The sequence below is a fragment of the Corythoichthys intestinalis genome, chromosome 12, assembly GCF_030265065.1.
Source record: "Corythoichthys intestinalis isolate RoL2023-P3 chromosome 12, ASM3026506v1, whole genome shotgun sequence".
NCBI lineage: Eukaryota > Metazoa > Chordata > Actinopteri > Syngnathiformes > Syngnathidae > Corythoichthys > Corythoichthys intestinalis.
The window spans coordinates 44,479,657-44,501,902 of NC_080406.1; the positions used below are offsets into that span (position 1 = coordinate 44,479,657).

The 22,246-nt window shown below is 37.6% G+C and overlaps 1 protein-coding gene across 5 annotated transcripts in view; it reads right to left on the bottom strand.

Annotated features, from left to right (window-relative positions):
• The window catches only part of LOC130927535 (LIM and senescent cell antigen-like-containing domain protein 1), a 36,245-nt gene that overhangs the window by 13,065 nt on the left and 934 nt on the right, over positions 1-22,246 (bottom strand). The window contains exons 1-2 of one of the 5 annotated variants that reach the window (XM_057853445.1): positions 3,828-4,153; positions 1,432-1,591 (exon numbers count right to left, since the gene is read on the bottom strand). In XM_057853445.1, coding sequence (XP_057709428.1) covers positions 1,432-1,591; positions 3,828-4,027 — 360 coding nt within the window. In that variant the 5' untranslated portion in view covers positions 4,028-4,153. Of the gene's footprint in view, positions 1-1,431; positions 1,592-3,827; positions 4,178-12,484; positions 13,186-16,963; positions 17,049-22,246 lie in introns of those variants that run through there. The other 4 variants (XM_057853444.1, XM_057853448.1, XM_057853446.1 and 1 more) reach the window with 4 other exon arrangements.

The window sequence follows — 22,246 nt, forward strand, 5'->3', positions numbered from 1 at the left end:
TGTAATCTTGCCGTATATGTCAGCGTGTCTTGTTTGGTAATATTGGCTAACATTGAAATCTTTAAAAACAGCGAGTGTCTCTTTGCAAATGAGGCAGACACAGTTGTTGCATATTTTAGTGAAGAAATAGTCCAATTTCCACCTATCCTTGAAGCATTGGCCGTCACAGTCAACTTTTTTTTGTTGATTGTCGTCATTTTAGAAAATGGAAGTAATAGGTCACACGGGGTAATGTTGCTTAGCCCTTCAATACCTGCAACATGAAGCAATTATCAGCGGATCCTAATGAATACATTTTTTCAAATTTGTAAAAAGAAAAGTCAAAATGAATATGTGTAATAAACGCTCTAATATCTATAACTCATGCTAAATCATGTTTTTTTTTCTCATAGAACCTGCAAATGCATGTGTTGACTTGCATCCATCGTTTTTTTTTTTTGTTTTTTTTTCAAAAAGAAATGTCAAAATTCTAAATTAGTCTCAAAATCATGAAATTTTAGGTGTATCAAATGTGATACATTTGGCAATAAAGGGTTAAAGTGCTGCTGCCTTTTAGTGGGTAAATGAGGAGCAGCATTTCGTGTGTAAGCTACTTCAGCAGTACTTCTGGTTGCAGTACTGCTGACCAATCTATTTAGTCTGTGTGCGGGCCAGATGTTACTGATTTTATGACAGAGGCTGGGGGCCAGATGAAATTTGACCAAGGGCCGCATTTGGCCCCCGGCCCGCACTTTGCACATGTCTGGCCTCGCGGCTTACAGCTATATTACCACTACGTAATAATACGACTTTTTTTTTCTCTCGTAGCAATAGCACGACTTTAATCTCGTAGTCCTTTTAATTATTATTATTATTTTTTTGGCCCTAAAACTCCATTGTAAATGTAGACCGTCACATTCCGAAATATTTCATTAGTCGAATATTTCTAATAGATCTTTCTCATAGTTCTTCTTGGATAAAATAAATGTTGTTAAAAAAAAAATAAAAAAAAATAAAATAAAAATAACTCTTATTTGTCATGATATGACGCAAGTTTGCGGCGGCACAACATGGTGGGGCTGCCCGACTCCGATGCAGCCCACCACCACCACAGCTTCAAAAAAGCCTAGGGCAAACCCAGTTATGAGCTATTTTCGGAACAGATGCAATAGCAGAACATTACCATAGGTCGTAAGAGTTTTACTATATCAGTGGGAGGAACAATGAGATGAGCCAACAGGGATAAAAGCGAGACCCTATTACTGTAAGTAGACGCTGAAAACTCAATACTCCTTTAAGGACATACATCAATATCCTAGAGTTATATTTGGATTTACGCGACTGTAACAATATACTGTAGTTTCAAGAAGCAGATACTAGAACACACGCACCACTGTAGCTATAATATTGGACACTTGTTTAAATACAATATGAAGAGAAAAGTAGTTTTACCTCATAGAAGAGTCCCTCAGGAAACTGTTGGAAACACTGGGCGCACACAAAGCACTGCTCGTGGTAAAGTTCTCCATTACTGTTGACTATTTTCTCCGCCGGAGCAAAGCCACTCTTGCAGCGCTCACACATGGCGTTAGCTAGGGCATTGGCCATGTTGCTGAAATATTAAACAAAATTCAGATAATTAGTGCCAGGGAGTACCGTCATGATCCTAACACATAAAGGGACAATTACTATTGGATCATGAGCCTTTTGAAGGTACAGGTAGTCCCTGGGTTACGAATGAGTTCCGTTAAACCCTTAAAGAACCCATTAATCTCAAAATAACTATCCTAAAAGTTCAAAAGTAGGGTATTTTGTTTAATGATGGAGGATACACTGCCCTCTAGTGGCAGCATTGTGTCTGGCTAGACTTTCACCTTGTATGACTGAGGTGCAGACTCATACGTCTGACATGGAAAAAAGATAGCTGCGCATTTGTTTGGCCCACATAAGGCTGTACGGGTTTTTTTCAGTGACTGTGTTTGTGGTTGCATTTGTAATTAAGTTTAGAGCTAGTTTGTGGAGTTATGTGTGAGTGATTTGCTATGAGAATTGTAAATACGTTAGCATTCGTAGCATTTAAGATAGCAGACTTTTGTTAGGCAAATTAGGCTAATTTAATCTACTAAAATTACATACTGATCAGAGTAGACGGACATTTGAACACCAATTGTTTTGTGTCAAGTGTTTTATTGTTAAAATGTGTGTCGTTCTGAACATAAGTGTACATATGTGTGTTACAGCCTTACAAATTGTCAAAAGTGAAGGAAGTTAAAAGCTTAAAAAGCAAAATTGCCTTGTTTGCTGTCCGTAAAGCTGAACAACTTCACGTTTAGTGAGGCCAGAACACGTCATATTTATAAAGTGAAGTAAAAAATTAGATATGCGACTAAAAAAAATGATAAGAGACAAAATGGCGGGCAAGACTCCAGTGTCGTAAAGTCAAGTACGTCGTAACCAGAGGACTACCTGTAATTATGCAGTTTCACTGTTATACCATGTTAGACACCAATGTCTTATGATGTAGCATCTTAAATTCAATTATTGTTTTTTTCTTGACAGTATATACAGTAACTGCACCAAAACCCAATTAAGTGTTCATGAAAAAAGATTTCCGATTAAATGGAGATAAGAGATAAGACCTTGTCTCGGAAAATAAAATCACTCAGTCTACAGAATCCAAGCTAAGTATCCAGCTATCTAAAGAAATAAATAGTCACTAGTGCTGAAAACATCCTTTATAGGAGTCATCATTTTATTACTAGACTATAAAAACCAGGTGAGGCAGACTCTTGGGTGACATTTAAACACATTTGTGCATCAGTCATACAGTATGACCTAGAAGAAGATCAAGTAGCAAAAAGTACACATTCTCTTGAACATTCTATAGCTTATGTTCTGAAGTACCGTGCACAATCAGCCTTGCCTCAGAAGATTAGTGACAGGAAATGATCCGTCCCTTTGGCATTTCCACCTTGATCTTGCCATTGCCACATGCAGAATCGACTTTTGTCATTAAAAAACAGTAGCATAGCCAACTACAAGTCCTTGTTGGTAATGTTGTTTGAGTCAACATCATCCTTATTCCGCTTCCACAGATGTGCTCAGTCAGTTGTAGTGGTGCTATATTTCGGAATAAACTCAGAAATGAATCCAAGTACAAAAAACAGTGAGGACCGAACATTTCTCTTAAACAAATCCGCTGATAGCTTCATGTCCTCATTCAGTAAATATAGCATTTATATTTAGCCCTCATGTCATTCATGGACACATACTTAGGATGCCAGCTGGCATTTTCTATTTTGCATAATCACTCCTCCCCTTGGCACGAAAATAGCTTACTCTCAGACGCTCAGTGTCATGTAATTCCTGCAGTTTGAAGCTATCCCTGCACAAATTACTTAAAAAAAAAAAAATCTATCCAGCATGTAAGAGCCAGCTTCTGTAAAATATCAAAATTCTTCACATTCTGTAACTTCTCAAGGTCACAGAAAACTGTATCAATTTAAGTGAAGACAAAATGGTCCAACACATCCATCTATGTACACCAAGCCATATACAAGGAATGTTACAGAACTTTTATCAAGGTTAGCAGCATGTCAATCAACAAAATGGTATAATGATGGAAATCAATCACTTGTCAATCACGATATCAAAGTTATTATAAATTCCTGTCTTAAGTCTTGCTTGAGCATCAGGAACAGCAAATTATTGTAAAAAAAAAAAAAAAAAAAAAGTTTTTGTTGATAACACATCTCATTTTACAATGATGTGTTTCTAATTTGAAAACAGTGTCATCCCTAATGTCAACAAGCAATGACAAGGTGTGTACTTGTCCTCTATGTACTTACAAGCGTGCATAAAAATCGCAAAACTCCTTATATACTTTGACATCACTCTTCCGTCTCTGGGACTTGGACACCGGGACTTCAGCCTCTCCGCTGTCCCCATCCCGAAACCTTTCATGGTAACCGTTTGTTTCCCCGTGTTGAATGTATTCCAAGACTTCACCATCCTCAGGTATAGAAGGCGGTATTGCACGGCCATTCATCTCTGTACTTCTTCAGATACAAGACTCTGAAATTTAAAAGTTTCCAGCTACCCAAATCCAGCGATCACACGGAGCAGTAATCCAAAAAGCAATAGGGAAACTGACCCACTCATCAGACTGTGATGGGTGTAGTCTCTCCCTCTCCTGCATACAAATACACACGCCCTCTCACTCCTTCTTTCGCACATCAACATGTTCTTTTTTTTTCAATCCTGCACGCGCACGTACGCACACGCAGTCTCCTGTCTGTCGAACTTGCTGTCTATTCTTGGACCGGCTACTGAAATGAGGAGCCAACTTTGACACCTGCCTGTTTAGATGTCGCATATTCATGCATATGTGCACTAATACACAAATGTTTAATCCTCAAACATCTTAAGCTTTAGGAGAAAGTTATACGTTACATACAGTTTAATGAAAAAATGTCTACAGTAATGCCTCAGCAAGTGGTCAAGGATAGACATAGCCGCCGAGTGCTCTCTCAATCGCTTTATTGAACAAATAGTACGACAACGAACACATAAGTGCTTTCTCACACGAGATGTCGATGGCCATAACTCAAGCCGAGTCACTTAACATGCAGACTAACGAATGAACAACCAGTCAGCTTAACACTCTCATTGGCTGGTGCTCAGATATCACAGCAGGTCAATGCCAACGTTTCAACAATTCAGATACAATAGTGAGTGGGGTGGGGTTGTCAAAAGTATCTAAGCATTGATACTGAATTGTTGTTACCGGATATGATATTTGATGGCCAAAGTTTCAATACTCAGTTTTTGTTTTTTTCCCTGCCAAAGGTAAGCAGAAATGTGTTGTCATGGGGTAGATTTGATTTTGCACTACTCTTGATCTTAATGACAATTGAGTGTATTTTTGGACCTATTAACTCATTGGTTGCCATTATCGGAGCTAGATGTCAGATTCAGTTAAAATAAATTGGACCACTAGGGCCACCAATGACACTGAAAGATGAGCATTCACAGAGAGGCTTCCCAGTTAAAAAGGACTTGCATATCTATCATTGTCAAAGGCAAGCAATGAGTTAATTTTGGGTCACTTTCCTGTTCATTTTAGGTTATTTATATGTCACTTTGTATTGGTTTTGAGTAACTTCCAATACATTTTGGGGCTTTTTGCATAATTTCCTGTTAATTTTATGGCATTTCCGGGGCACTGCCTGTTCTTTGATCAATTCCTGTGATTTTGGAGCATTTTCGGGTCACTTTTTGTTGTTTCGGGACAATGTCTGTTTATTTTGGGTCACTTTCTGATGATTTGGGGGCATTCATGAGTCACTTCTTGTATATTTGTGGTGACTTCCTGTAAATTTTGGGGCAATTTGAGGAAGTTTTTTTTTTTTTTTTTTTGTTATGAATAATGACCAGCAATGGAAAACCACTGAAAGAGTTTAAATTTATTATTATTTTTTTACATTTATATATAATTAAAAATGATATTTAATATTGAGTATTTTTTTGAGTATCGATGTCGAGTTGAACATTTTAGTATCATGACAACAGTAGATGGGGCAATCAAAAGCGGACAGAAATAGTATAAACGCAACCCATGAGCACAGTGGGAAAGTGACTATTTATAGTATATAAAAAAACATAACCTCATAAAGACCTGACATCCACATACACATCACATTTAAGGTCATTTAGGTCAGAATATTAACATTTGGGATACAATCGTGGCCACATGACCCAAAATGTAATGCTCACGCATGTGGATGCCAATTGCATGTTTTTTTTTAATTACCAAAAATAGTCAGATGTTCAATAAAGAGTTAATAATGCAAGTTAATTATTTGACTTATTTATGTGATTAATCAATAGCATACACAGTAAAATACTTGATTTTTAAAAATATTCCACTGCTGCAGTCCTAATTATAGTTGAAAAATATATTTTTAAACTAACAGTACTTTTTAAAAATAATTGTACTACTAGCTAAAGCCCATTCGATTTTCACCATCAGTGATGATTAATGTCAGCATACTGTATGGAAGTGAGCATTCAAAAAGGGCTTTCTTGTTTTTTTTTGTAAAATGTGTCTTCAGGTCCTGTCTTTAGCATGACTCAATCCTTCCACAAATAGACTCCCAGTGAACCCCTCATCTCCAAAGTAGGTGCTAGCAGCTGCTTTTGTGTGCATGTGTGAGTGAGCGAGGGGGGGGGGGGGGGGGGGGGGGATCACTGTATGCACATAATATATGGTTTACAGCTGTATTTGTTTCCACCAGTAACACTCAATGCCATCTATTCAGAGTTGGGCTTTGACACACACATTACATGAATGAATAGCAAGACCTTTCCAGTATAGTAAACTATTTCATCATCAAGGGATTGTGTGCATAAAGGCTACTTAGCGATGGAAACATTTAGGCATTACCAATTTGTCCCTTCCCAAAACAGAAAAATGACTGCAGAAAAGTCACCTGTCTCTGTTGAGGCTAGAGAAAGAAGGGAAAATCTAATCAGCGGAAGGAGGAAACACACACAACCCTTCCTACTGATTACAGCCAGAAGCACAATGATGCAAAGCGTACCACCCAATTACGAGAAAATTATTTGGAGAGCCAAAGTTTCCCAGTGCATCTCACCAGTACAAACTAAATAGTATCGTATCTTATTCTTATGAGACTTTAGTCTTCCAGCACACATCAAGCCATCCATATACAGTGGTATAAAAGTATCTGAACCATTTGTAATTTCTCACATTTTTGCATAAAATCACCATCAAATGTGATCTGATCTTTGTCAAAATCACACAGATGAAAATACAGTGTCTGATTTAACTAAAACTACCCAAACATTTATAGGTTTTTATATTTTAATGAGTACAGCATGCAAAAAATGACAGAAGGGAGAAAAATAAGTAAGTGAACCCTCTGCCTAAGGAGACTTAAAGAGGAATTGAAACAATTTCTTAACAAACATTTTAAGTCAGGTGTGTGCTTAATCACTGTTGAGTGGTTAAAAGCTGCCCTGCCCAGCATAAAACACACACCTGGTAAGAAATGTCTTGATGAGAAGCACTGCCTGATGTGCATAATGGCTTGGTCAAAAGAGCTGTCTGAAGACCTGCGATCAAGGATTGTTGATTTGCATAAAGCTGGGAAAGGATACAAAGCCATGTTCATCAATCGACAGTCAGAGAAGTCGTCTATAAGTGGGGAGAGTTTGGCACCGTTGCTTCACTCCCAAGGAGTGGCCGTCCACCAAAGATGACGGCAAGAGTTCAGCGCAGAATACTCAGAGAGGTAAAAAAGAACCCTAGCGTCTCTGCTAAAGACAGAAATCACTGGCACTGTCCAATATCTCTGTGCACAGATCAACTATATGTAAAACTATGGCCAAGAATGGTGTTCATGGGAGGACTCCACGGAGGAAGCCACTGTTGTCTAAAAAAAAAAAAAAAGATTGTTACTTGTTTAATGTTCACAAAACTGATGAAACCAAAGTTGAATTGTTTGTGAGTAACACACAACGTCATGTGTGGAGGAAAAATGGCCAACCAACATCCACATCTCATCCCCACCCTGAAGCATGGTGGAGGGAGCATCATGATTTGGGGCTGTTTTGCTACCTCAGGGCCTGGACGAGTTGCAATCATTAATGGAAGAATGAATTCAAACGTTTATCAGGATGTTTTGCAGGAAAATGGATGGTTCACTTACTTATTTTCCCCCTTCTGTCATTGTTTGCATACTATCCTCATTAAAATATGAAAACTTAGAAATGTTTGGGTGGTTTTAGTTAAAGCAGACACTGGTTTTACATCTGTGTGATTTTGACAAAGATCAGATCACATTTGATGGTGATTTTATGCAGAAATGTGAGAAATTCCAAAAGGTTTAGATACTTTTTCATACTACTGTATATAACGGGCCCCTAAATATTATGTTTTGATATGCAATTAGGTCTTAAACTGTCTGTCAACAAGATTAGACAGCTGGCACAGGGGAAAAAATAACGAGTGCAAATTTTCCACTCATTAGTTCTAAAAAATATTTATCATATCTCTCTGGTGTCGGATTTCCTCGGTTTTGTTAAATTCTTTGACAAAATGGTACCACTGACTGATAAGAGAACAGTCAAGGCATTATCAAAGTAAACTGTATTATGTGTTACTGTAGGTGGCAAAAGACTACTGACTGTACTGATAAAGGAACTTCCTATGATTGTCACCAGATGTGTACTTGTCGTAGGAGGAAAGCCTGATAACAAAAATGTTTTTGTAGTTGCAAACAGTTTATTTAGGTGATTACAGTTGACAGTAGATGTCCATGGTAGCGAATGAATGAATACTACTATTATTAATACAAGAAATAAAGTGTAGTTGAGCAAATGCTGGTATTGTCCTGTAACTCTCTTCCGGTCTGACTGTGCGTGCTGTAACTTGCTGAAAAAATGTTTAGTAATGATTCGCTTCTATTTACACTTGACGTGAGAAGTGTGACAAGTAAGTGTTAGGGTAAAATATAGTATGAGAGGGGATTACATATGGGACACGACTGGCCTACACACTATGGCGCCTTAGGTTAAATCAACCAAATATTCCAGAATACACTTAGAGGTTCCATTGAATGCATTTTTTTGCTCCAGGACTGCTGACTTGGTTACAATTATGTGCAGTACATTGGAATAAGTGGGTCATGTAGCAAGGGCAATGATTTATTATGACATAGGGAAACACAGGACAAATATGATAGATGAATTTAGCCACAGCAACAGTCTGCACTATCTCTGGTGTCAACGTGCAAGAGGGTGGGACCTATTTGAGACATTGCAGTAATTGACCAATAGGAACTTTTTACAATCCCGTTCAGAGACAGGCAAAGAATTTGTCATCAGTTTTTGACCTTAACCGATTAGTCGTTACAGACTGGACTTCATCAATTGAATAATGGAACAATACTGAAACGCATTATGGTTACCCAGGGTTGAAAGTGGCTAGAATTTGTTGCCACAACTCCGTGACATGATGGTCACCACAGAGCCAGAATTTTTTTTCAATGATTTGCAAAATAACAGTTGACAAAAACAGCAGTAACCCCAACCTCCATCTCCTAATTTTTGTTTTTCCCCATTTCCTCATATCTAAAATGCAAAATCTCAATTTCATCTACTTAAGAATACAGGATGTACATTAAGTTTGAAGATAATTTAAACATTTACTTATTTTCTTTTTAAATAATATGGATACGCATAAGTAAAACACATTCACATAAATAAGTACAAACGACTTACATTAAGCGCAGTGAAATGCAATATATTTTGAAGATCACGCAAACATTGACCTTTTTAAATTGTAAGGAAATAAATAAGTATCCTATCATAAATTAACAAAACTAAGTCCAAGGTACACATTGACATGGAAGATGTTCTGAACTTCACCATTAGAGCAAATTAAATGAAATAAATAAGCCTCTTCAACTATTTCCTTTCTCTCAAAGATCCGTTCAGTTTTCTGTTGCATCGCACTTTTTTATCCCATTAATTCAACAAGCTTGCTCTTTTTTCCTTTTTTTTTTGCTGTTCCAGCAGACATGTGAATTTGAACCGATAAAAGCTAACTATTTATGCTGATCCCATGTCAGTATGTCAGCCAATAGCATACCACACGAATGCTATTTTTAGACCGTGACGTCGCCATCGTAATGCGGAAGTGGGACATTATCGACACGCCCTCGCATACAACCCATGTTATTTCTGCTGGTTTTCTCCGGTAATCTATCAAAAAAGAACATGCCGATAAAACACTGCTGCTATGGAACTTGTAGAAACGACTCTTGACATTACGACATATGAAGGATGTTTTCTTTATACGTTTCCCGAAACCAAAAACGTGAAAAATGGATCAACTTGCGTGGACGTCCAAAAGACCAGTTTAACAACAGCAAGGAGAAGCCATTCACATTTCATATCGAGTAAACATTTTGTTGGGGGCCATGGTCCTTCAGAGGACGAAGAGGTAAGTCATTTTGATATTTTTACTTATTTTTTAGAGCGGCGTTTTGCCGTGCTGCTTCTGTCTGACAATGAATGACCTGAAAAAAATTAGCATGGTATCTGACTGCCACTGTTACCTTTTCTGTTGTAAAAAAACAACTTTAGTAAGGGGGGAGTGTAAATGAATTATAGAATTAAGAATTGTTATGAATGAAAAAATTAAAAGTGATCTTTGGCTGTCAGCGATTAGCATTTGCGATCGCTACGCAAAAATAGCAAATGTAAATTACCCCCAAGAACGGTCAGAAACATAAGACAACCAGAGGATATAATATATAAAAAAAGACAGGGCATATGCTGGTAAAGAATAGATTGTTGGAACAGGAGAATGTCATTGACAGTGGCATAAGGCAATGCACACAAGAAAAAGGTGTTGATAAAAAGCTAACTCTGGATCAGGTCGGCTCGTCTTTTTCAGCCCTCGACACTCAAGCCATCTATTTAACTGAACATTTGTATGTTCTTCCACATCTTTACCAGTGAATTTACATCTTTACCAGTGAATTTGGCACCAGGGACATCATTTTTGGACAGAATTGGTAGGTTTAGCTCAGTACACATCTCTTTTGTACACTAGTTCTATACATTTACTATTAGGGACAAATGGGAGGTTGACCCGCATAGCCACAATTGCTTACATCATGAATATTAATGAACTAAAGTGACATGTTACTTGCGGTATGCCATTGAACAGACAACTGAGTTCAGGGGGGATTGCATGCGCACATCGACGCGACTCGTCAGACTCAGATAACTGCTGCAGCTGGGGAGAGCGCCGTGGAATACATAAATAATAAATATCGGTAGCACACAAGCACTTTATTATGCTTGTTGCTAACACTTGTGTATGTAAATCTAACATCGGTAGACTGATTTCTTCTTGGAGATAGATGTGTGTGTGGCAGCCTGGCATTTTTTTTTTTTTAATCCTTGGGTTTTGACAGTCGCCATCATATTTTCGGGACCAAAGTAGCGTTCCGCCCCCGAATCTTTTACCGGAATCAATATTTTGGAAATGAGAACTGTTCGGAAATAACAATTGAAAGTGCCATGCAAGCAGACACAAGCTGAAAAATGTATCACACGCCTTGCTAACATAAACATTTACAGTGTCAACAGAAACCATGGCAACGTAGACACGCGTGGCGCTAAGCCTACAAGACCATGCACCACCCATACACGCACACACACATAAATTTACGACGCCCACTTTGACCAGGACAAGTGCCATTTGAGTCCACAGGGCAACAGAGAACAAAAATAGGGTGGTACCGTCTAAACCTTTACTAACCCAAAGGAAATCATCAATTTAATCACATAATACACTTAGTTGTATTATTACTCTTCATTTAAAGAGTGAATTACAAATAATGAAGAGAAAACGCCCTGCGGTGCTACAAATTGACTGCTTTGAGAAGATGGTTTGGTAATGTGTCATGTCATTGTGTTTTATGAAGAACTTTAATGAAGTCTTTTCTCAATATTTTTCTAAAGCAACATTTTTAGGTGAAAATCTTTCTGAGAACTAAAGTACTATTAACCTTTGTTTGGAAAAATGACAAAACACTACAAAAACTCATCATGTTTTTGATGAAAGCCACAATACCAGTGAATAATGAGATCAGTAGAATCACGCTCAGTCGGTTTTGGCATTCACAGACCGGTATTATTCAATAACATTATTGTGGTCAAAGGTTAATGTGGTGTGTACGCTCTAGTAATAGATGCTAGTGTGTTTGTTTTAAGAGATTCAAGATAGGTAATGTGTGGCTATACTGAATATCAGTTTGTTTAACTTGACCAGGAACACCTCTAAAGACAGAGCCCACTCTTTGTGTCTACATTCTTCACATTGCAACATTCCTGCAACCACTTGAGGAGGGGAAGAACTGATGTTGATGTATGGTCACACAACAATTCCACATGCTGTGCACATCCTACTCCTTTACTAGGAATGAAACATTCTACTTTGTAAAAGTCTTGCCTAATCAATGTGCGTCAATACGTTTTCTCTGACAGACATCAAAAACAATCCCCACTCTAATACCAAAAGTAAAGTCTAAATGGTCAGATAATGGGCTATTGATAAAAGCAAAGGACTACTAAACTCTTTACATTTTCATGCAAAATCCCCTAAAAAATTGGGGCAGTGGGAGTGGACAAATTAATCCTCAGGTCAAACGCCATCAGGATTAGTCCACTCATTCTTCTGACACAAAAAAAGTAACCTTGAAACCATTCAAAGAAGTAAAACAGCGGGACTGTGAAGGACATGATGGATCACATACTGTATTGGCCTTGACTGTACAACAATGGTTACCAACCTCCAACTCCAACATTGTACTGATTTACTAAGAATGATTCTTGCAAATAACTGTAACCATAACATTGGTAAACTGGTAGTAATTGAAAAAGCGTCACTGAAAGGTGAACGCACCTGAACCCCTCTCCGAGCACACCATAGCTGTCTGGTCTCTCCTGTCTTCGCCTGTACAAGCCCGAGTTTGACAACGCCTTGAGTCTCAAAGAGTCCATCTCCCAGCTACTTCTCTTGTTCTTTCCTCGTCTGCCGAGAGCGCACGACCCACAGGGCCAGAAATGTGCCGGAGAAACTGTGTGTTCAGGGTTGCTCCAAATAAAAAGATTAGGCTCGTGTCGCTCTAACCCCTTATCAGACTGCCACACCTCCAGGGCACACGGTCTTGAGAAGGGACAAGAAGAGGTGTGGTAACACTGCTTGCACACCTATCAACTGCCTTTTTCTGCAGGTAGAAAGGCAGTGCTTGAGTGGAGAAGAGGAGGAGGAGAGAACTATTCCGGCCTTTGCCTCCACTGGCCGCCTACGACTCACTAGCTCATTCTTGAGAAAATCAGAATCCAAGGATGCCATCAGAAGGCCACTATAGGGAGAAACATGCGCGCTTTGTATTCAAAGCTTTGCCATAAATGTAACCTTTGACAAAGATTTCAAGCTTCAGGGATCTTTTGTTATGTCTGAACAGAAAAAGGTCTGTTCACTCAGAAGCATTGTTGACTGTTGCCTAGATTGATCGATCCAACCCATATTTTCTAAATATTAATCAACTCACAGCTAAAGAGTGCTAAAGAGTCTTTCTTTCAAAGACCAGGCACGTGCAGAGGGGCACCTGCCCCTACATGCCCAAAGTGCCCCGTTGACTGGGCTTTTTTTTTTTTTTTTTTTTTTTTGCATATATGTGTTCTGGCCGACTGTACAGGCACGCCACCGAGTACTTTACTTGAACACCCAAAAAACCTTGAACACCGAAAACACCTTAAAAAATTTGTAAAAAGCCGTGTGTGCCGCTGAACCGTCGCATAAACCCCACTTCCATTCCCCCTGCACGCTATTCCTCTGTGACTTGGGTGTCTGGTGAGGAGTCTGAGGACATCTGGTGGTTGAAAACAAATGGTGTCACCCTATTAAACAGTGTTTGAGCAAATACGGTAGTAAAAATTCTTACACAAGATTTATTGTGGGAATTTAAAAAAAAAAAAAAAAAAAGTAATTTTCTCTTATATAGTTTTCTACTTTAATAATGAATTACCACCCGCGCCAAAGATATTTCGACCAGCGTGTCTCTACTCTCTATAGGCAACCATATTTGTCCGTTCTCTTCACAACGTTATCTAGAAAGATATACATCTTTAAGTTCTCTAATAATGACATAATAGTTTTGAAAAAACTGTGCTGATGGTGGCTCAGTGAACATGTAATTTGTTTTTTCCTCAGATGACCAACAAGTCGAGTAAGGAAGTTTTGATATAGAGGTTGAAGGAAGAAAAGAGGCAAAGAAAGACTTGAGTCACAGCCAGAGAGTGTTGATTTCTATTCACTTTTCCCTCCTCCCAATTAAAGTATGTCACAGTCACTGTCAATTATACTGTAAAGCTGGTTAAAATGGAAGTTATGTTGCTGTAAGGTGTATTAAATACTTGTTCATGTGCCCCTTATGGTCTATGAGCACCTGCCCCTCCACCGGTCTCTGCATGGCTCTGCTTGGGAACAATGTTAATTGGGCACAGACATCAATAGGTGGCAGCAAGGCTCCATTTTAGATTTGAGATTAGACCAGTTTGCGCCAATTTACACATTACCCCAGTGGTAACTTAGATCCTTGGACAAAGACAAAATAGTTCAGTAATTAACTAGCTCAATGTGTGTGTAGGCCAGTGGGTAACAGTAAAAGGTTGTGGAATCGAGCCCATGCTCACCACGATCTCGATCTGGAAAACTTTTTCCAACATTATTGAACCTAGTCACCAGTTTGACATCAGAAATACCTAATCAATTCATTATTACATTTACTTTCATCTTCAGTCAAAGGGGACACTGCTTTATGACTAGATAAATAGTAAACTGCATTACTGTAATACAGTTCAGGACCAGTTCCAAACTATTTTTTTTACTATCCACCAGATGGCGCTGATGAATCACTTGAAAATGAGCAAAAAATAAGCAAGCTGTTTGCCAAACCAAAACAAATATGGCAACACAATAGGACCGCAGAGTACACATTGTGGCTTCAACTGAGCAAGATTTTGCAATAAGGTATTTTAACTACTCCAAATGCTGTACCACAACACGACCCCCCCCCCCCCCCCCCCCCCCACACACACACACACACACACACACACTTTTTGGGGGGCATGTATCCTTCAGTTTAAAACCCTGAACAGTAACAAAGTATTGAGAGGTGAGAATGCCAGTCAATTAATATTTCATGACAATAATGTCTGGGACTAACAGACTTTTCAAAGACATACCAAAAAATCAAACTGAGAAGAAAATTGCTTCTCTATCAAATGAAAAGTATTAGCAGCCTATAGTTAAAAAATACATGTCAAGAAAACGAAATGATCAGATGCAAAAACAACAACAAAATAATAATGCATATTATATCTAGAGAGCTTTTCAAGAAACGCAAAGACGCTTTACAAGAAAGATGGGACCACAGTAGCTCAACAGCAATAACAAAATAATCATAAAATTAGATTAAAAGCAGTAAACAAACAAAAAAAAATGTCAAGACTTGGATTTAAAATGTGAATATTGTACTGTTTTTGGCACGTTTAAGCAGCCAGAAAAAGATTTTGCCTTTCAGATTCACAAATGATCATGTGTTAAAGCAAATAAAGATTAAATTAAGAGCAATTATTACAGTTATTTGATCTCATCTTATTTTTATAATAAAGCTGAGTGGATGATTCCCAATGACTTCACTGCCATTGTGTGGACAAAAGTGGTAAAACACCTCCTCACCAGCTAAGAAATGTTGAAAATGTTGGTTTTGTGCCAGCAAAACCAGTAACAAAACTAAAGATGCACCGATACCGATACCAGTATTGGCGGGGTAGCCATGACAGCACCAAAATGGTGGTATCAGTATCAGCTAGTACCAACAAATAGGGTGCAGATACCATTTACCGGACCAGCATTATAACACTTCACCTTTTTTCTCCTGACGCTCACTGCACTCTGTGTTGTGTGATCACACATGATCACTTTGCATGCCAAGCAGCTATCGCTATTGACCTGCTCCAGACCAAAGAAAGCGGGCCAATAGCCGCTCTTAACCAATGCCGGGGCAGCTTATTCATATGGAGGAAAATCAAACAAAGAAACGTCGGCGGTCTCGGAATATTTGAGCATAGAAACTCCGTTGAGTACAATGGCTGCATGCAAGATTTGCGGCCTGATAGTTTCGAGAGTTGGAGTTAAATCGGCCAGTTTCAATACCTTGAACCTGATGAAACATTTGAAGACAAAACATGTGAACAAACGCAGAGTTTGAGGCTACAACAGCAGAAGTGCTATCCAGAGGAAGGGGGCTTGACCGGAGCGACAATCCCAGGTCAGTTCACTTCATCAACTTTACTTTTATTGTCTTTTACTGAAAGAAATGCCGCAGTAATTTGACACCTATTTCAAAAGCGGTGTAGAAGAAAACAAAGTAAGCTAAATTGGCTTGGTGGCTAAATTGTGTGTGTGCGTGGGAGGGGTTGGGGTGTCTGAGAGAGTGTCTCACTCGTGCGCTGTTTGCATTTGTGCATTGCTATAGATGGAGTGATGTTGCTGCTGGTACACAAAGAGGGAGGCTAATAGAGAGACAAGATGCTGTGGTCAATTATTATTACTTAATAAGTTCATAAAAGTTGCACTGTTTGGCCTCTGAGAGCCAAAACTCAGGGTTTAAAAAAGTTTATTCCGTTCATTCATTGTATTTTTACTTTCTTACTGTTGGGCTAGTATTATACATGCTTTAATTTCACGAATTTAGCACTATTTTGGCCTTTGAGAGCCAAAGGCTTATTTAACTATGTCACCCATACCAGATATACTCTACTGTAGGTAAGTTCTACTGGATTCACTGTGTATTACTCTTTTTCCTGTTTCACAATGGTGAGCAGCAGCCTGACAAAGCCACGGTAGCAATGATTTCATATCCAAATATGTAGCTCTTCATTTATATTTCAATTGAAGTGGTATCTGTATGGTATTGGTATCGGCCAATGCTGCACAGCCAGGTATTAGTATCAGGGCCTAAATATGGTATCGGTGCAACACTAAACAAAACACAAAAAAATCCAGCAGTTCTCTCAATTTTCACTCAGAAAAAAAACCAAAACACGTTTTTTTCGTCCAAAATGTCTTTCGTTTCAGGTTGATGGCAAAAACCCACAAAACAACATGTCCTTGTCAAAATCAACACCTGCAACGGCCCACTTATGTAAGAGGAAGTACACTAGCTCACAAAAAGACTGCCTATAATGCTATACAATACATTGCAGCAGATTTTTTTTTGTGCTACCTGCTGGATTGTACTTTTTACAAAATAAAACGCAAAGAGACGGTTAATTTCATAGCATTATAACACATGCAATATCTGCATCTTACCAATGTGACGCGTCAGACAGGAATGAGGATAATTTTGGTGTTGCTAAAGTTCCTTTTGCTGTCACTGAAAACACTACTGCTACTATCTCATGGCCACATCACTTCCTGTAGGAGTGTGCGTGCGCGTGTGTGTGCGTATGTTGGGGGTGGGTGTCAATGTGTGTATGTCCATTTGTAGTTATGTGCCAACATGTCTCGGTGAGAAAAGTGGTTACAAAGCAGCTTAGAAGAGAAGGATGGAGAGAAGGTGTGAAAAGGAGGGTGATAAAAGAATGTTTGTGGTGTTGGGAGATGCGAGGAGCCCACTGAAATCAACAGAATTTGAAAGTGAACTAAGGCATTATTGCAGACCAAAAATGTGAAAACAGCTAGAACGGAAAAGTTTTAAGATATGCACGTTCAACAATTACAATTTAATGATTTATCCATAACGTCATCTCACAAGAGCAGCGCTCTTCCAAACAAGGTCACGTTCAAGCTGGAGATTGGAACAAGCTCAAGTTGTATCAACAAAGTGTACTGTAAGATTCATGCCAGACTATCACCATGAAGAGCGTAGTGCAGGAGGGGGGAAAAAATCAAACTATCACCATGGGAGTCGACAAACAGGAAGTGGTAGAGAAGGGCAGTAATGTTAGGGAGTCTGTGTAGACATTTTTTGGTCAAGAATATGCTGATCTGCTCTTTACACGAAAACATCCTTTTAGCGATTTCTTTTATAGGCAGAATTTCCACAACACTCTCCATTCCTTTTTCAAGTATTTCTATTCTTATACTGTATGTTGACCTGGGTGAGAGAACGCAAAAATATGCAATGCAGCTAGAAGGTTTAAAATGAACATCTTTCCATCACTCACATTTTTAGGGCAAGTGACTATTTGTTGTAATTAAAAAAAACAACAACAACACAAAAAACATACGTAGACATCATATTTTGGGTCATGTAGGTTTGTTTGTTTTTTTTATTCGTAATCTTCATTTATATATTAAAAAAAATAATAATAAAGTAAAGAAATTGATAAAATGTTTAAAAACAGATGAACACTCTAGTTATGGTCCACAACCAAGGGTGGGTAGTAGGCATGTGCTTGTATGATATTCTGACAGTATGTTAAACTTCGGTATTGAATTTACAGCTCTAAAATGTGTTACTTTGAGATATCTGGGTTAAAAAATAACTTTTTTTTCCCCATTGAACAGGATTTTTGTTTTTTTAAAAATATTAGTAAATTGGAACATATGTATAATGTTAAATATATATATAATATATATATAATTAGGGCTGTCAAAATTATCGCGTTAACGCGCGGTAATTAATTTTTTAAATTAATCACGTTAAAATATTTGACGCAATTAACGCACATGTCCCGCTCAGACAGTATTCTGCCTTTTGGTAAGTTTTACAGCAAGGTTTTTAATGCTGTCTAACAGCGAACTCTTGTGGTCGCTTTGCGACATGGCTGACGCCTCCATTGTAATGTTGTGCTTATATGATCCTTGGACAAGATTTGTCCGTAAGTATGGTTGTTGTAAAGAATGTACATATTATGTTAGTAAGCGAAATGTTATATTTTTTGTATGAGATGCTTTTTGTTTATGTTTAGTGAACCTGTATAGCGTGCTAAGCTAACGTTGTTGCTAATGCAATGCTTGTGTACTTTTTTTTGTAGTTTCACTACGGTCTAAAGAGGACAATGGTTTGAGGCCATTTTATTAATAAATCAGATGAATAAGGAAGAAGTCTGATTATTAAGGCGTCGTTCACCAGCTGTCTAACTTTGGAAAAAGTAGACGCTTCGGAGTGAGGACAGCATAGACAAATTTAAATGACAGTAGAGTGAAATGCCCACTACAGTCCTTATGTACCGTATGTTGAATGTATATATCCATCTTGTGTCTTATCTTTCCATTCCAACAAATTATTTTATAGAATATATATATAATTTACAGAAAAATATGGCATATTTTATGGATGTTTGAATTGCGATTAATTGCGATTAATTAATTTTTAAGCTGTAATTAACTCGATTAAAAATTTTAATCGTTTGACAGCCCTATATATATATATATATATATAGATATAGATATATAGATATATATTTATATCTATATATGTATATGTATATATATATATATATATATATATATATATATATATATATATATATATATATATATATATATATATATATATATATATATATAATTTTGAACAGGAAAAATAAAAAAAAATTAAACAGCAAAACAATATCTGGAGGTGAAAGCACGCGAGAGCAGGATTAAAGACGCCATGACTTTAAGGAGATATTATCGCATACTTCCCTTGTTTCGATTCAAAAACTCCATGTAGGATGTATCACTGAGTGTCAAGACAAAGCTGTGATTGGCCACAGCTGGATTTTTTGGGGATTTTACGGGTGAAACATGGTATTATAACAAGGGTCGCGATGCAGGAATCGGAGACATCAAGGAGTGGTCGAGATTTTCTTTTTCATGTAATTACCCTTTTAAACTTTTTTTCCCCAATGTTTCTTTGTTTGGATCGATTATTTATCTTCTAAGATAACGGAAAAATATGCGACAGAAACAAAAACATACAATTAAGTAATAGTTATGAGGTAAATATCCGTGACTTTTTTACAGACACCATTTTTTATTGTGATGTAATTTGTTTAAAAGTTTAAAATATGCGAGTGAATAATTTTTTTAAAGTTGTTTTTTTTCAAACGAAATATTAGACATCAATTAATGATTCTAAGCTAATAATGACAGACATTTTGAATAATAAATATAATTAATTACCTTCGTTTTATGGCTGGGTTGAACAAAAGCGGTTGTGCGACGTCTGTAAACGAGGGTTCTCAGGGTAAAATGGGCAAATTAAAACTAGTTTGGGGGCTTAATGCGTCATGAATCTGCTACGGCAGCATACAGACATATTGTTCAGTCAAACACAACAGTTTGACGGAAAACACAGACAAGACTGAAAAAGCAGTTTCTGCTCTTGCACTCCTCATTAAAATAAACTGCTGTATTTTAAGCCAAAACAACTGTTAATAAATGCCAATAAATAATCGATCCAAACAAAAAAAAAAGTTGGGAAAAAAAACGTTTAAAGGGGTAAATACATGAAAAAGAAAATCTCGACCACTCCTTGATGTCTGCGATTTCTGCATCGCGACCCTTGTTATATGACAATGTTTCACCCATAAAATCCCCCAAAAATACAGCTGTGGCCATTCACAGCTGTTTCTTGACACTCAGTGATACATGCTAACATGGAGTTTTTGGATCGAAACAGAGTAAGTACGCGATAATATCTCGTTACAGTCATGGCGTCTGTAATTCTGTTCTCGTGTGCTCTCACCTCCAGATAGGGTTCTGCTGTTTAAAAAACATAAAAAAATAAATATATAAAAAAAAGCCCTCCTGTTCAAAAATTTTCTTCCCCCAGAAAATTGAGATTTTAAGCTTTCCAATGATGTATCACACATGCATATCGGACAATTTTGAAAGTTGGCTAAATTGGGGGTCTCAGAGCCAAACTTCAAGTCACCTGAGTGTTTTCCGCCATATATAATCTAAACTAAATTAAAATCAATGCAGTCCTTTAGGTGAGCCTAAACCCACAGCCGCAGTTCAACATTATTACCATCGGAACAAAAATAAATGAATTATTTTCCATAAAAAGCACGTGTGTATGACACCTGAGTGTTTTCTGCCATATATAATCTAAACTAAATTAAAATCAATGCAGTCCTTTAGGTGAGCCTAAACCCACAGCCGCAGTTCAACATTATTACCATCGGAACAAAAATAATTGAATTATTTTCCATAAAAAGCACGTGTGTATGACTCATATCATATTTACATTATACACACACTCGCTGTTTCTCAATACAGACAGTTTCCAGAGAGAAAAAAAACATGTTTTACCACCGCTAGACACACTAAACACGCTGAAGTTAACTCTCGTAGCTGGTGAGAAACGTTCATGACAGTGTTTACTAACCTTTAATTTTGTATAAATGTGAAATCATATTGGATGTATTGCCTCCTCGGCAGCCACCCGCCGCAAACATGTTTTACATGTTGGTTGGCCCTCCTCCTCTAAGCTGCGGCCGTCTTTAACTTTTTTGTAGCCCAAGTATTCCCATACCAGCGATTTTGTTTTCTTCGATGGGGGGAAAAGTTCAGGAGTTTCACCTCCTCCAGCCATTGTGTAGCACAGCTGACTGATTGACACTGAGCAACAACCGGTGGGGGAGAGTTGAGCCTTACAGCTGCATTTTTGGGATATAAAAAATAGCTAATACCTTAAGGATGGTATGACAAAATTTTTTTTGAGGTTTTGAAACCTTGACGTTTTCATACCACGGTGTACCTTGAAACCGGTAATCGGCACGTCTAGCGGGTAGTAATTCATTACATTTACTCCGTTACATTTACTCGAGTAGCTTCACACACTTCTCAGAGTAGTTTTACAACATAATACTTTTGACTTTTACTTGAGTAGATCCGTGAAGAAGGGACACTACTCTTACTTCGCTACTTTGGGCTACACTAGAGTCGTTACATTTTTCGTCTTTATTTTAAATATTAGATTTGACTTTATTTGTGCCAATCAAAAGGTAACAATGTTTTTTCTCTCCACTAGAGGGCGCGCATGCTCTTAAGACGGGTGATGCTTTTTTTTGTTTTTTTTGCCACACAAGAAAATTATATTTTAGTCAAAAATCGATCACTTGACAGTGCATAAAGCAGGAAAAAGGAATCAAAACAATTCCAAAAGTTGTTCAAAAATCTATCGGCATGGTAATGTGGTCCCAAAAAAACTAATGGTTGACATTGTTATCTCAATATGGCACAAGATAAAATGATTATTAATGCTTTAGTATTAAAGGATGGTTGATGTTTTAAGTGTTGTTTAGGTCTGAATCTGACGATTTTTGTGTCATCTTTTTGCTATAATATGGTCATGTAATAGGTTATAGTACAGTATAATAATAACAGTTCATATAGATGACGTTGTGCTGTGAAAAAAAAAATCTACCATAAAAAAAAGTCAAACATTTTAAGCAATTACTCGCAATGTTACTCATTACTTGAGTATTCTTTTCAACTAATACTTTTTTTTACTTGTAATTGAGTACATTTTTGGATGACTACTTTTACTTGAGTAAATGTTATTTGGAAGTAACGCTACTCTTACTTGAGTAAAATTTTGAGCTACTCAACCCACCTCTGCACACATTGACACTCTAAAAATGATTGATAAAACAA